This window comes from Macaca nemestrina, chromosome 8 (assembly GCF_043159975.1).
Source record: "Macaca nemestrina isolate mMacNem1 chromosome 8, mMacNem.hap1, whole genome shotgun sequence".
Lineage (NCBI taxonomy): Eukaryota > Metazoa > Chordata > Mammalia > Primates > Cercopithecidae > Macaca > Macaca nemestrina.
In genome coordinates, this window is record NC_092132.1 from 131,047,375 (window position 1) to 131,063,606 (window position 16,232).

General features: G+C 42.7%; 1 protein-coding gene across 4 annotated transcripts in view; it reads left to right on the forward strand.

Annotated features, from left to right (window-relative positions):
• LOC105482061 (ectonucleoside triphosphate diphosphohydrolase 4) overlaps nucleotides 1-13,595 on the forward strand; it is a 29,308-nt gene extending 15,713 nt beyond the window's left edge. For 3 of the 4 annotated variants that reach the window (XM_011741930.2, XM_071068492.1, XM_071068490.1), the window contains 7 exons: nucleotides 687-746; nucleotides 1,030-1,184; nucleotides 2,835-3,001; nucleotides 5,491-5,815; nucleotides 7,278-7,363; nucleotides 8,272-8,433; nucleotides 9,738-13,595. In XM_011741930.2, the coding sequence (XP_011740232.2) occupies nucleotides 687-746; nucleotides 1,030-1,184; nucleotides 2,835-3,001; nucleotides 5,491-5,815; nucleotides 7,278-7,363; nucleotides 8,272-8,433; nucleotides 9,738-9,966 (1,184 nt within the window). In that variant the 3' untranslated portion in view covers nucleotides 9,967-13,595. The remainder of the gene's footprint in view (nucleotides 1-686; nucleotides 747-1,029; nucleotides 1,185-2,834; nucleotides 3,002-5,490; nucleotides 5,816-7,277; nucleotides 7,364-8,271; nucleotides 8,434-9,737) is intronic. The other variant, XM_071068491.1, reaches the window with a different exon arrangement.
• The last annotated feature ends 2,637 nt before the right edge of the window (nucleotides 13,596-16,232 follow it).

Sequence of the window (16,232 nt, forward strand, 5' to 3'; positions counted from 1 at the left end):
AGCTGAGTGAATGGAGGGATAAAGGAAAAAGTGGAAGATACTTTGAAATTTTTTTTCGTTTTTTTTTTTGTTTTTTTGAGATGGAGTTTCGCTCTTTCGCCAGGCTAGAGTGCAATGGCGCGATCTTGACTTACCGCAACCTCCACCTCCCAGGTTCAAGCGATTGTCCTGCCTCAGCCTCCTGAGTAGCTGGGACTACAGGCGCCCGCCACCACGCCCAGCTAATTTTTATGTTTTCAGTAGAGACGGGGTTTCACCTTGTTGGCCAGGATAGTCTCAATCTCTTGACCTCATGATCCACCTGCCTCGGCCTCCCAAAGTGCTGGGATTACAGGCATGAGCCACCATGCCCAGCCAATACCTTGATGTAAAACTTGACAAGTTTAACATCATAAAAGTGAAAATTCCAGTATTTTGAAACAACTCATAAATTTCTAAAGAAAACTAGCACCTAGCGTATTGTATTTTCAACCTATGTAGGTGGTATAACTATAAGCATTAAAGTTGAGAGTTCTTGGAAAGCCATTTGGAGTAATAAAAACATCAGTAGCAAGGTGTTATTTCAGATGACTTTACAGGTTATCAGGGAATGAAATAAATGAGACGTTTGTACAGACTGCACTGATAAGAGTTACACAAAATGTTTTAAAACTTTTTCTTCTCTTCACCCTGTAAAATGTCTGTAGGTGTGTATGCTTGGATTGGCATTAATTTTGTCCTTGGACGATTTGAGCATATTGAAGATGGTAAGTGTCGTGTTTCCAGCAAATGTATCTAGTTGGAAATTGGTGCTTTTCTGTTTAATCCAAAGGCTGAAAAAAGAGCTAAGCTTTGTGACACGTCTAAGCGTGTAGGAGTAGAATGAGAGGAGCTGCAGTTGAACATAATTCAACTTGATTTTAGTTGGGAGGAGTAAACTGGGTTTGCCTGAATATGCTTGAAATCGACCATGAAAAGAAGGTGACTCTTCAGAAGAGCCCAGTTCTCTGGATTAGTTCTGTTCCAATGAACACTTTCTGTTCTTTCCAGATGATGAGGCAGTTGTGGAAGTTAACATTCCTGGAAGTGAAAGCAGTGAAGTCATTGTCCGTAAAAGGACAGCGGGCATTCTCGACATGGGCGGCGTGTCGACTCAGATAGCGTACGAAGTCCCCAAAACTGTAAGCTTTGCGTCCTCACAGCAGGTCATTATCTGTACAGATTTCCTTCTGTTTGGTTTGGTTTTCATTTAACATGTGTCCATCGTTCTTGTTTTGTTTTCTGAGTCTGAACACATCTTTACTGTGCTTGCTGAGGTGCCGCCTCTCAACCCAGGAGAAAGGAGACAGGAGGAACAAGGCAGACCTCAGCTGAGCCGCTTGTGTGTGTTCATTGAAATCAGCTGGTTTGTTTTCTGACCGTAGTTTTTCTTTGGTATATACGCAGTCGCATGCTTGAGTTTCTGTTTCTGTTTTCTCTTCAGTCACGTCTTAACAGATTTTATAAAATGTCACATAATAATATCTGATTTTTTAAGTTAGAATTGGGGGAAATTCTTTTTTTTTAATGGTTCAGACTTTGAGCTTCCTTGGGGAGGACTGAGGTTTGTATCCACTGCTTCCACATCTTTCGACTGGGGCTTTCCCCGAACTGTTCTCCACCCTGTTCTGTGCCCTCTCAGTTGCTGCCTGGGCAACCTTGTGTGGAGAACCCGGCACAGTTTCCGGATGTATTTCTGAATTGCTACACGTCTTTATTACTCCATTTGTGTTCAGCTGTAGATTAACACCAAAGCCTAGCTTCCTGCATTTTCCCCTCAAAGGTGGGAGGCAGCATAGTGTGGCGCGGAGGGGAGGGTTCAAAGTGAGACCGTGGAGCTAGACAGGCCTGGGTTTCTTCATCATCCTCCTCCTCACTAGTTGTGGGACCTTATGCGAGTCATGTACCTTTAAGCTGGTTTCTTCATCTATAAATGTGAATGAAAGTACCTACAACATGGTGTTGTAAGAAGGTTTAAATGAGATAATGCATCCAGTGTATCTGTGCACTGCCAGGCAGCTAGTATGTTCTCAATAAATGTTACTGACATCTTTATTAAGCTTCTTGGAAAAATACTTTGTAAATTCAAGTATTAGAATTTGTGTTTCCTACCTCCCATTCCAGACATGCCTCTAGAGACGGTTATGCTCTTTGTAAAAAATCACGTTTTCCCTTCTCAATATAAAGTAAAAAAAATACATAGAAATAATGTTTGGAACAAATACTGAAAAATCAAGATTAAGAATTTCCCATGGATTCATCATCTAAAAAAGCCCTTGTTAGCCTTTTAATGAATTGCTTTTCTTTTTTTTTTCTACTCATAGTTTTAAAAAATATGGTTGTGATCGTCTTAGTTTATGTGATTTTTGTCCTTTATTTAACACTGCATGAGCATGTTCCTCTGTAAGCTATTGATTACTGTAATTAACCTTCCCTTGCTAGTATATATTTAGATGACATCTAGTTTTTTCTGCCATAGAATGACAAAGGACATATTTGCATATAGAAACATTTCCATGTTTAGGTTTATTTCCACAGCATAGGATTACATAAATAAATAATGTCAGAGGGTATGAACTGTTTGGCTCACTTCCTCTTTCAAAAAGTTGTAACAGTATCACAAATTTGCAGCCCATCTGAAATTTCCTGAATCAGAATTGTCATATTGAATTATGAAGGATGCTTAGAAGGGTCTTTGGGAAGTGCAGAAGCAGATGTTTTTGTTCCTCTTAGATGAGACTGTTTTTAGACCCTTGTTTTTAGTAGGAGGTTAAAGTAGCTTAAGCTATTAAAGTTTGTTATGCTTATGTTTGCAGGAAGAAGTAGCTAAAAACTTGTTAGCTGAATTTAACTTGGGATGTGATGTTCACCAAACTGAGCATGTGTATCGAGTCTATGTGGCCACCTTTCTTGGGTTTGGTGGCAATGCTGCTCGACAGAGATACGAAGACAAAATATTTGCCAACACCATTCAAAAGAACAGGTAAAGCACCTTTCACTCCTTGGCAGTCACTTGCAAACCGAGGTCTCCCCTCCTAGAAAACAGACCCAGGCAAAGCAGGAAGAACTCAATTAGCAAAAGTGTGTTGCACTGTTAGCTTTTTATTCCCCCACTAGCTGAGCAGGGAGAAGAGATGAAAGCACACCAGGGTCCTGCCTTCGGCCCTGTGTCCCACGTGCCCTGAAGGAGGTGCGTGCGTGCTGTCTCTCTCTCACCCGCATCTCAACTGATGGATTAGAAATTTCACCATCAGACTATAGAATAGTTTGGAGCCCTGAGTGATGCTACTCATGATGCAGAGTCCTTGGAAAAGCCAGTATCTGGAGCACTTCTGGTGTCCTGGAGGCCTCAGGTAGTGTGTTGTCTTGTTGTTGCTGAGGAGATTGAAATATGTGATGTTCTGGAGACTGTGTGGATGAACCAGCCTGTGCAGCTAGTTAGTGGATAAAAACCATCGTGAAGGGAATTAGTCGAGAGAAATAAATTATCTAGAAGAGTCAGAGTTAGTGGCTTTTAAATTTAGCAATGAAGCTTTAAAAAATGAGTGTATGTAGAATTGTGCTATAGAAAATATATAAAACAAAACAGCACTCTATTGGTTTAAATTGACTTTATAAGTGTAAGTATATAGCAATTATTTATTTGAAATTTGTAAGAACAGAAAAGCTATTTGGATGAATACAAAAAATCTGACTCTGGGGTTATGTAAGCTATCCTATTTATTACTGTGTTTTATTTGTTTGTTTATTTTGATGAAACAATTTTGAGGGGAAAGAATCCTGATTCATTGAGCTAAGAGATTGTATACTTCATTGATTAATCTTAGTAAACCTGTGAAGGCCTGAACTTGAAAAAAGACCAAGTTGGAGCTGTTCAGTACATTTACCACAAAGTCATGTGTGTAAATAGGAAAAGCAATAAAAACCTTTTCCTATGTCTGAATAGTTTTAATTATAAAATTGATAGTCCCATGGTTTTGTATTTTTAATTGGTATTTAGCATATCTTGGTATAATCATTTTTATAGTAGTCTTAAACTAGAAATATTTTATAAACAACATTTGAAATATATTTTTTCCAAAACCTTAATTTTTACTCATTGGTTTTAATGTCAGAAAGCTTTATATAATGGATAGTTTAGTAATACTTCTTAATTTAGATATAGGACAACTAAAAATAATAGCATGAAATATATATTTGACTATTTGACTTTTATAATAATTACAAATGTTTCATATATCATGAATTGAGCATTGAAATACACATTTATCTGTTTGCCATTTGTAGTGGTGGTTAATTTTTTTTAATTAAGTGAACATTTTTATGGCAAAGACCTTAATTTATTACATTCAACTGCATGATGAGTAACCCTGATCTGAGGAATGCACAACTTGTGAGTGAAGTGAAAAGTGAAAACTTGACTGTTGGTGATGAATATTGAATTCTGACCATGCTTAACTCTACCAGTTCAATACCTGTCAGGCCCCTGTGATTTCACAGTATCCAACACCAACATCACTTGACATTTCGTGAGCTCCTCTCTGTTTCTTACTGCTTTAAGGCGTGCACACACAATAGGATGACAGATGTTCACTCCCAGAAATTTCATTAGCAAGTAATAAACCTAGTGCCTTTCAGTTAACAAAACTAATATTTATTTTCTACAGGGCTTCTCAGAGCCCATCATGCAATGGAAACTGCTGTCTGCTGCATTTGGGACCCATAGCTGATCAAGAAAAAAAATAAATTGAAACAGAATCATAAAAATAGAGCCAGGCCTTAAACATTCTGTCTTAACTTCTGTATTCATTCGCTAATCCTTTGCTCTGAACCAAGGTCTGTTTTTAGACTCCATCCTTTCTTCGGCATGCACTGCACCCCTCATTGAGATACCAGTTTGTCTTTGTTTAAAGAACACTGAGTTCTTAAAGGAGATTTGCAAAGCAATTTGATACCAAATCCTTTTAGACGTTTGCTAATTTTTCCCAGTTTTAAAAATCCTGCCCACACCTGGTTTGATAATTTTCTAGTAACTTGACCTTAGTTTTCTAAAACATCTAACCTGCTATGCCCAGGACCAGATCTTGTCACAGTCACGTTCCTTCCATCTGTATTAGGTAAAATCACAAGCACTAGTGGCAAAAATGGGGCTGGCAACAGCACAGTTGCCTTGTGCCCAGCAACTGGGAACGTCAGGCCCAGTTGCCAGGAGCATCAGGTAATCGGATAGGTCATCTAACTGGCCTCTGGTAGCCTGTCTGCTGCAGACAAATTTGTATCCTGACTCTCCAAGAAAGTCTTAAGTGTGTATTTTCCTAACTAATTATCTCGGAACCCTTTTCTGTTCCACAGACACCGTCCTGCAGGTCTCATGTCCCACAGAGCGTATTTTGAGAAACCCTGGTTTGCAGCCACTTCTTGAAAACACAGTTTTCTGTAGGACTCACGATAAAGTTTCTTGTTTTGCCATAGGCTCCTGGGTAAACAGACTGGTCTGACTCCTGATATGCCGTACCTGGACCCCTGCCTACCCCTAGATATTAAAGATGAAATCCAGCAAAATGGACAAACCATATACCTACGAGGGACTGGAGACTTTGACCTGTGTCGAGAGACTATCCAGCCTTTCATGAATAAAACAAACGAGACCCAGACTTCCCTCAATGGGGTCTACCAGCCCCCAATTCACTTCCAGAACAGTGAATTCTATGGCTTTTCCGAATTCTACTACTGCACCGAGGATGTGTTACGAATTGGGGGAGACTACAATGCTGCTAAATTTACTAAAGCTGCAAAGGTACCCTTGAGAGACGCCATCTGCTCCGCATGCTTTTGAGAGACCAGCGTGGACGGTGATGGGTTGTGTCCTCACTTCACACTGGCAGGGAAGGATGGAGTATGGAAGGCTGCACTGCAGCATGTTGGAATCCTGTTCTCTTTGCTTGGAGGGAGGTTGAATAGTCACAGCAGAAGTAAAAAATGTACTGTAAGCTGACTTCTGCCCACCACTCCATTAGCTACCCTGGTCATCAGTTACCTCCAAATTACAGTGTTTTATGTCATTTTTATGCTTTGCTGCTATCTGACAATTCTCCTACTAGCCTTCCCGCTCCCTGACCTGCCAGGACACTCCTGTTGTGTTCTCTCTGCCTTCCTGACACACCTTAAACTTAGGTGATGCCAGACTTCCACACTTAGCCCCTCACCTTCAGGTTCTTGGATGGTCTCATCCATGCTCAGGGTTTGCTGCTGCCTCTCAGGAAGAGGCTCCAATCCTGACCCCTGCCCAGTTGCCTGCTAGATTCCACAGCTCCAGACAAACCCACCATTTTCTCTCCATTCTGTTCCTGTTGTTCTCTCTTAGTTAATGGCATCACCAACCATCCAGTCCCCCTCCCTGCAGCCTAGGAGTCATGGACTTCTCCCTCTAACCAATTCATGTCTCTGTACACCCCAGTGTAATCAGTCACAAATGTAATATTTTATCTCCCAAATGTTCCTCAAACCCATCTTGAAGCACAGAGCAGTGTATGCTGTAATCATGTCAAACAGCTGGCTTCCCTCGTGCTCTCCACGACGTCTCCTCTGTGTCCATGTTCATGTTCCTGAAGCGCCTATGCTGAGCCCTTTCTCAAGGCCAAGTGCTTTTTCCTTGAGCTCCCTGTCACCCAGGCCCATCTCCCACATCTCTCAGCAGTGTCTTCATCCTTTAAATAGAGGTCGGGATGGTAGCCACCTCGAGGAGTTAAGTATTACACTGAGAAGATGCACTTACACAATGCTCGATAAAAGTTACTAATATTATAACAAATAACTTCAGGAAATAGTGGGATCTCTTTCCCTTCTGTTAAAGACAAAAGCCTTTTGTTTCGATTTTCCCAGTAGCTTGTACTGTGTCCTCCGCAGGTACAGGATTTAGTTTGAAGTAGCTAAAATACTGCTTCACTTTTCCAAAAATGTATGTCTGTACCATGCAGTCATGGAGGGAGAAACTAAACAGTTTTGGAGAGGTTGGTTGTGTACAGCAAAGCTCTCTTTAACAATACCTGGACAAAATTTTAAAGCAAAGCATTGTGTTTGCGAATCAGTAAGTATTCCCTGAGTGTTTGCGTATATCTTGCATTTATTGTATGTTAAGCTTGTGTGTTTCCTAATGGGAAGGATATGCTTGTTACAAATATAAATTTGGTAAACCATTTTTAAAGTGAGAATTTTAATAAGCCTTTAGTAGTGATTTATTTTGGTAAATTTGTTTTCAGGATTATTGTGCAACAAAGTGGTCCATTTTGCGGGAACGCTTTGACCGAGGACTGTACGCCTCTCATGCTGACCTCCACAGGCTTAAGTAAGTACTAGAAGATCAAGCCCAGGGCACTCTTAAGAACCATAATTCAGTGTTGGCCCCACTGGCTGGCCACACCCTGGCCTCAATCCAGCTTCTCCTCACTCAGTGTTCTTCCCATCTACCCTGGACCCCTTTCAAACGGGACAAATACTTGTGCCCAGACATATTCCATATCTTTTTTGTTTTAGTCACTTTTACTGTCTCTTCCGTCTGAAATTCCCATGTTCATACCTTTGCTTGTTCAAGTCCTGCCCAGACATCAGAGTCCAGTCAGAGGCTGTCCCTTTCCAGTCTTGCTGTGTCCCCTCAATCAGACTTCATCCCTTTCTCTGAGTCTCAGGAATTCATCCTACTTCGTTAATGCATTTTATCATGTTCTGCTTTGTTTTTCTGTTGCTTTTTAAAAATCTCCTTTCATCGTAAGTCACTTAAGTGCAGACACTATCTTATTAATTATTCTATCTTACTACTTGCTTAGCACAGTGCTTGGCCAAAAGTAAACCTCTAATAAATATTTAGAGTCATATAATATCAGAGCTGAAAAGAACCTTCCTACCATCTCATTTTATAATCAACTGAGGTACAAAGAGGTTGGAACCTGTTCAGTATTCATTCAGGGAATGAATGGTGAAATGCCAGAGGGAAAAGAAATCTGTCTCAGGGACATATGACATTACGCCGAGACCGGGTTCATGCACTAACTGATTTGACAGGTGGACTGCTCCATGTTGTGGGACTAGGGATGTGAACCAAGTACATCAACCTTGAAACGCACGCAGTGGGTTTGGGAGAGCCGGCCTGAGGAAGCCCCTGCCCCACGGCTGTCCGGAGAGGGAAGGATTGTCTGTGCGCCTGCCGTCTTGACAGAGCGAGTCAGTCTGACTTGCCTTTGTGCTTGCCGTTTGTAGGTATCAGTGCTTCAAATCGGCCTGGATGTTTGAGGTGTTTCATAGGGGCTTCTCATTTCCTGTCAACTATAAAAGCTTAAAGACTGCCTTGCAAGTTTATGACAAGGAGGTTCAGTGGACCCTTGGAGCCATCCTCTACAGGACCCGCTTTCTACCATTAAGGTAGGGCTGTGAATTTGGTAGCAAGAATCAAAAAGATGCTTTTCTGCAGTTACAGTGCCTCATGGCAGCTATGGCCTGTGCCTGTTTGGGGCATTGCTATTAGAGCCAGCCACAGCAGAATTGTGGGGACAGTGATATTTGCTTTTGGTCTTGCCCCCTCCCCACAAGTGCTTCCTCCCTTCCCACCCTACCATCCTGTAATACACAGCCCTCCTGTCCTACTGCCCTGTGTTTGGTTATTCTCAACTGTCTGTTCCCCAACCCTGGTAAAAGGTCAGTTCCGGAGTTCTTTTTTTTTTTGTCTTTTTTTTTTTTTTTTTTTTTTTCCTTTTTGTGGAGAACGGGGTCTCGCTATATTACCCAGGCAGGTCTCGAACTCCTGGGCTCAAGCTATCCTTCCGCCTCTGCCTCCCTGAGAGCTGGGATTACAGGCGTGATTATGACTCAGGCCTCTTTTCCAAATACTGTTTTTAAATGCATGTATAAATACATAGGATTACAGAAGAAACCATCATATTGAAATAATATTCATCAAAATATTACAGAAAACAAGTTTGTGATACTGTGATATGTGTTCTTCTTTATTAACATATTAAATAACAGGATCTGGCAGCAGAATTAGCACTTTCTGTAATTTGTTTAGGCAATGAGCGTCAGTGATATTTTGAGGCATTAGTGGTACCATAATGTGATGTGAAAGATCTGTGATTTTCATTAGTAACAAAGTTGCAGGTGCTGCCAACGCTAATGATAGTTTGTTGTCTGCATTTCTGGTCAAAGAAATGCTACATTCAGTCAGCGCTTGGGTATAACAAAGATGTGCATTTTTCCCCATTCACGTTTGCAGATCTGCTGTCAGTTGACCTGTGGTATGAACCCGAGTTACCAGATAGATGAGATATTTGCTCTTCCTCCCACCCCCTTCATTTAATTGAGCATTTCTCAGCGACCCTTTTAACTGGGTTAACTGTAAAAATAGTGAGTCATGGGTGTTACTGATCACAAGCATGCAGTTTGTTTACACGTTGACTACTTTGTGTCAGCAAATCCCTCACGACTCTTCTAAATTCCTCTGATTTTGGTTACCCAAATTATAATGACAGACTTCAGAGTATACTTTCAGGTGTTATCTCATTGACACTTAGAAATTCCCTGCATTGGGCTGTTCTGTTCTCCATTTCAGAGGTAGGGTTGCAGTTCCTGAAGTACAGCTCTGGGGCCTGGGCCCCGCCATCCCCCGTGCACCGTGTCCCCCCCTTTCCTTGCTTACTGTCCTGTTTGTTGTTTGGTGTTCACATGGGCAGAGACATCCAGCAGGAAGCCTTCCGGGCCAGTCACACCCACTGGCGGGGCGTCTCCTTTGTCTACAACCACTACCTGTTCTCTGGCTGCTTCCTGGTGGTGCTGCTGGCCATCCTGCTGTACCTGCTGCGGCTGCGGCGCATCCACCGGCGCACTCTCCGGAACGGCTCGGCCGCCGCCCTCTGGATGGAGGAGGGCCTTCCCACCCAGAACGCCGCGGGGACCTTGTGATCCTGTGATCTTGTGATCCGGCTCATAGCTCCACGAAGACTCGAAGACTCAAAGACTCGAAAGGAAAAGCCATTTTTGCCTCAGGGTTTCTCCTCTTTATTTTCCTGTGGTTTTGTTTTTTATTTCCCTTTTTTGTTCCTCCAAACAAAAACAAAAAATCCATTGTTTGTAAGCCCTGCTGTCTAGAAGTATTGCATTTAGCCCTTTTGAGTACAGCTTTAAATTGAGGAGTGGGGAAAAGGGAAATTCACTTGATTTTTGCTGCACAGGGTATCTGCCAAAAATAAATGAGATTTCTGGGGTTTCTTTAAGGAATGTTAGATTTAAACAAATGCACTTTGATACCGGAGGGAGGTGGAAAGACACATTCTGTCAGTGGAGAGGGGACTGAATAGTGATGCTTTTATAGAACCAAAAAACTTACTGCCTGAAATGATAATCCTCTTTTTTCTCTGTCTTGAAAGCTCTAACCTGAAGAGGGTGATGTTTATTTTTTATTTATTGTTCAGGTCTGTTACTGTATTGTGTTCTTTGCAAATTTAAATTTTTTAAACCATGTATATCTAAAACAGAGAAATATAGGCACCAGGAGATAACCATTTATAAAAGTGATAGTGAACTATCGACTAGAGCTTTGTGTGAGTGTGTGAAAAATCTCCAGGAACCAGAGTGAGCGGAGGCAATGCTGGTTCTTCAAAAACACACACTTCAGAATTTACTGGTTCATTTTATTTGGAAAAATCCTTGTTACTATTATCTTTTCCTGACCGCAGGTAATTACTCTCCTTATTCTATATTTCAGTGGCGTTAGAACACTTTGGTTTTGAAAGAATTGGAAAAATCCTAGTTTCACCAGTTTCGGTTTTATTGGAACTAGAGCACATGCCCACTTCTTGCTCTTCAGTATTTCTCAGTGTTTCTGCTTAATTGTGCCTCAGTTTCTTCCAGCTTCCAATTGGTGTTTCCACTCCCCCCACCCTCCTTAATTAAAAGTCATCTCAGCTTTTAATCATACTTGGAGACCCCACGCACAGCCTGCCGAGTGTTCTTCGTCACTGCTTTGGCTGAGGCTGTCATTGTCAGTGCCACTGTAAATCCAGAAGGGAAGAGTCTGCATCCAATACAGAAAATAAATTCACATGTGAAGGAAAAAAAAATGACAATTTAAGCCAAAATCTAAAAAGGACAATTGGATTGGCATATGTGAGATCGTGTTTTTTCACCTATTTATTTAGTTGAGAAGTTTGGGGAATTCTCATACAGTTTTTTTAGGTGGAGTTTGTTTTGTGCAAGTGTCTGTATGTGCTGTTCCCTAACTCCAGAACAGTTAAATTCATGTACTTGGTAGCAGATTAGTGGGGTTGTTGCTATAACAGATAGCTGAGAATATGGAAGTGGCTTTGGAACTAGGTACTGGGCAGAGGCTGGACGAGCTTGGAGAAACAGGAGAGAAAAGGCCTGTATTGCCGTGAACTGAGCATTAGAGGCAGTTCTGCTGAAGGGTCAGAAGAGAAGACTAAGGGAATTCTGTCCCATTTGTGGCTCAAACTGCCTCAGGTGTGGCTTAACCTACCTCTCTGGAAGGTAAAATGCATCTAATCCTTGAGGCAAGAGCTGTGGGGGCATAGCTCCCTCCACCTAGATTTCAAAGCATGTTACTAGCAGCCGGGGGACCCAGGCAGAGGCTTGTCACAGGGCAGAGACTGGAGCTGGTTCATCTCCAGCAGTGCCTTGTACAGCCGCAGGGTCTCGTAGTTGTCCAGGTTATCGGGCTCCTGGAGGAGACTCTGCCTGTCTAGATTTGCCTGCATTGTATTTGTGCTTCATGGTCAAAGTTGTTAAGAAAGTGGGTGAGCTTCTGGCTACCTAATAAGTTGGTCCTGCCCACCTAATAAATTGGTCTTGGCCACCCTCCTGTGACTCCTCCTATAGGAGCCATGGATTATTGGTGGAGCTGCAGGGAGCTGACGATGGAGCCACTAGGGGTCAACAGCAGAGACAGAAGGAAGGAAAGGAAGGGGCCACAAATGGGTGAAGTGGGCAGATGGGCACCCAGGGAGTTAGGGGACCCCCGCCTTCCAGCTCTGGACATAAAAGTTAGTCACATACCTGAGGGTCCTGAAACAAGGGCTGAGAAAACCTCGCTGCTCCAGCTGAGAGGCAGCAGTGGATTTGCCATTTTTAAACAGTTACCTGAGAAAAAAACGTTGAAGAATATGCAACAGACACTATGTGTGGCCTGTAAAGCCTAGAATATTTACTAAAATATTTGCAGAAAAATTTGCTGGTCCTTTTGAGAACAGTGCAGTTCAAAAAAGGATACAGACAGCAGCATCCTCTTAAATCAGGAATGTAGTTTCCATTTGTGGGAACAAAAAGGTGGACAAGAGAAGTAACCAAACTTCAATCTTAAAATATTTGTTTATGCACCAGAATTTCACTTAGCATTTTTCTGTCTAGATTATTTTCAAGATGAGTTTTCAAACAAACCAAGAGACCTGCCCCTCCCCCAAAATTGTTTAAAAAGAGACCACTCAAGGGAGTTCATTATGCTGTGTGGAGATGTCTGCAGTCGCAGCAAATCACATTCCAGAGAAGGTCTCGCGTAGGTGAAGACAGCCAGGTGCTTTCTCTAAGAGATACGGGGTGGGTGAGAGAGAAGCCAGGGAGGAGCTTCATTCTAGAGAAGAATTCATATCAAGAGCTGACCAAGAAGGCAGTAAACTCTGTGTACTTGTAACAGAAGAAATTGGACTAGGAACTTGCCCAAAGCTTTATCAAGGAAAAGCATCATGTTCAATCTTGGTAGAAACATGCCAGCAATAAGTGCTTATGTTCCATAGCCATATCATAGGCTTCTCATTTTTAAACCTCCTCCAGGGGATGTTCTCAGAGATTTCACAATCTCTCTGGGGACATTACAGTAGAAGAGAAATACATGGAATTGTACCAGTGCTTTTTGCCCATGTTCATCCTAAGCTCTGGCTTTAGGCAGTGCTTTCTGACCTGGGCAGAGTGAAGGCACTGCTGGTGGCTGAGGCCAGTGACATGGGGCCCCTGCCCAGCTGCCCTGAAGGCTGGATAGGTCCCTGTTTCCACCATCAGTTTTCTATACCTGTGTACTCTAGATTAACTCTGGATAAACAGATATTTACATTTTAAACTCAGGCCTATACAGAGTAGTTTTCCTTAAGAGGAGCATGTATCACTTAGCAAGAAACTAAAAATGGCAAATGAGTTTTCCATCCTTTAAGGAAAAAAATCAGTTTTAGAATTCTGTGCGGTCGGTTGTATGCAATGCAGCAAAACTACCTTTCAGTAAATTACTTAGTTATTTATTTCAGTGTTTTGTTTCTTTTGATACTGTTTCCCTTTCAATAATTAATGATGTGACCAAGGAGAATTTTTTTGTTCTGTACTAAAATTGTTTTACAGTTAGGAATTATAAAAAGCAAGGGAGCATCTTTAAATGTTTTTTGTTTAAGTGATGTCTTCCATCCAAAGTAAGAATAATTCTCTCAGAAGGTCCTTGTGGTGTCATGTCACTTGCTGTATGTGGCAGCCTTACATTGCCACACTTAGGTATTGAAAAATCAATAAAATGAAAGTTCATCATCCCATGGCCCATAGACTGTGTGGGCTTGCTTCCTTGTCATCTTTGAATCTTCTTACTCATTAGAACGATGAGTTGAACTTCAGTCCAGATTCAGTGAAATACGTTGTCTGAGTCTGACACACACGCTTTGCATGTGTTGTGTTGGGTGTGCATACAGTGAATCACAATTGTGTGGGGTTGTGGAGAGGGTATCCACACACTCTGCAGCTCAGAAACCAGATATTTCATAAGTAGTGACCAACCCACGACGTTAAGCCATTTACCAACAATCATTGCCACTGAGATGACTGTTTATAAGGTCATCATTTTAAGGACCTACTTGTGTGTAGACAAGGAAAAGAAATAAAATGAACCAACGCTTATATATTTTATAGTAACAGCAAATGCTGACTTTGTGTTACACCGTTTTGCAGTTCGATCTAAGCTTAGAACCTTTGGCTTATTTCCAGAAAAGTATGACTGTCTTTATTAATGTTACGCGTTACATATATGGAAGATGAAATTAGACACTCAGCATGTTTCTCAGCCGTTGGAGAATACATAGATGTTCTCCTGGAGGAGGAAGGTGGGCCTGAGCCATAACCTGAAAATAGATGACAGAAACAGATGGGAAGGGAAGGGGACCAGCTGTTAGGACCAACAAAAATAAAGGCCTGAGACATGCTGGAGAGGAGAGGGAAGCGCAAAACAAAATGAGAGAACAGAGCCAGCAAAGTGAGCTCAAGGGGGGTGCTCAAGCCGTTGACCGCTAGGAAAACAGGACACAGCATTAAGATGGAACTGTCGTAAATAATTTTTGAGGCAGTGCAATAATTATAGGGCTTTTCGCCTGAGTATAAATACATTAAAATATCTAAGATGTCAAAAGGCATCTAAATTTTTATTCCACTTGGTGGAAGAGAAGTCAATGCCCGTTTCCAACACTAACCATATTGACAGGTCTGAAAAGCCATGGTTCTGTGTGTGTGTGTTTTCAGTCTGTTTCCATTTGTCCTGTGAATTGGCATGTGCCCGTGGTGTTTTTTGGTTTTTTTGAGATCCTGAAACGCTAATGGTTTGCACAGAGGGTTCGTGAAGTGCAGGTCACCTCCGTCAGAGTCAGTGTCTTTTGGAAACGTCATGAAAAGACAAAGGATTGCCCGGCTAATCCCAAAGCGCGCCTTGGCAGAGTGGATCTGCCTGGAGCATCCATCAGTGGCAGCATGAAAAGCAATCCTGTGAGTCTTCCCGGCCTCGCCTAGTCTGGGAGCCTGTGGGCCTCTGGGCCTGTGATCCCACCTCCTCCTAACAATAGAAGAGTGTGTCTGTTGATGTGTTTTATTTTGCTTTTAGCCAGGCTAGTCCCCCTTCCCCTGCGCAGTCCTGCCTCTTTCTATTAATAGATCCATTAAGGTTGACTGAGACCTGCTGCAGGGGACACGAGGGGCACTTTGGCCTTCGATCTTTGCCTTTCACCCTTGACACTGTTTGGCAGGTGAACGACATCCGGGCTCCAGACTTCATGACCACTTCAACATTTCTGTCAGCAGCCTGTGTCTGTTTCATGTAAGAGGCCCAAACAAGAAAACCAAGCCTTAAGAAGGATTTCTGCCCTGAGTAAAGAACTGAAAGCTCCTCACAGAACACAATGGTGACAGGCACAAAAGACAGGCTTCTTGTTTAAATATGTGAACTCCAAAGACGGAGGGAAAAGGAGTTTTTTTCCTCCTGTTCATCCAGTCATCAAATAAACATCTTGGGCCGGGCGCGGTGGCTCAAGCCTGTAATCCCAGCACTTTGGGAGGCCGAGACGGGCGGATCACAAGGTCAGGAGATCGAGACCATCCTGGCTAACACGGTGAAACCCCGTCTCTACTAAAAAATACAAAAACCTAGCCGGGCGAGGTGGCGGGCGTCTATCGTCCCAGCTACTCGGGAGGCTGAGGCAGGAGAATGGCGTGAACCCGGGAGGCGGAGCTTGCAGTGAGCTGAGATCCGGCCACTGCACTCCAGTCTGGGCGACAAAGCGAGACTCTGTCTCAACAAAAAAAAAAAAAAAAACATCTCAGGCATCTGGTGTTTTGTCAAGGGATTGGGATTCCAGTGGCCCCTGTGTGACTGGAAGGGGAAAAGCTGGTCTGTGGCAAGGCCATTGAAACACAAAGGAGCGGCTTTAGAATCCCCAGTGTGGGTCTTTCGTTGTGTTATTTCTACAAGGTCCCTGTGCCGGCTGTTCTTGCTGTTCTCTCAGGCTTCTGATTGGGAGTGTGAATACCACCTTTCACCCTTTTTGCCTTCATGAGAATCAGTTTGAAGTGGACAGTTCTGAAAATATTAATCATCTTATTCTTTTTTTTTTTTTTTTAGACGGAGTCTCACTCTGTCGCCCAGGCTGGAGTGCAGTGGCGTGATCTCAGCTCACTGCAAGCTCCGCCTCCCAGGTTCACACGATTCTGCCTCAGCCTCCTGAGTAGCTGGGACTACAGGCGCCCGCCACCTCGCCCGGCTAATTTTTTGTATTTTTAGTAGAGACGGGTTTCACTGTGTTAGCCAGGATGGTCTCGATCTCCTGACCTCGTGATCCACCCGCCTCAGCCTCCCAAAGTGCTGGGATTACAGGCGTGAGCCACCACGCCGGGCCTAATCATCTTATTCTTGCCTGTGATTATAC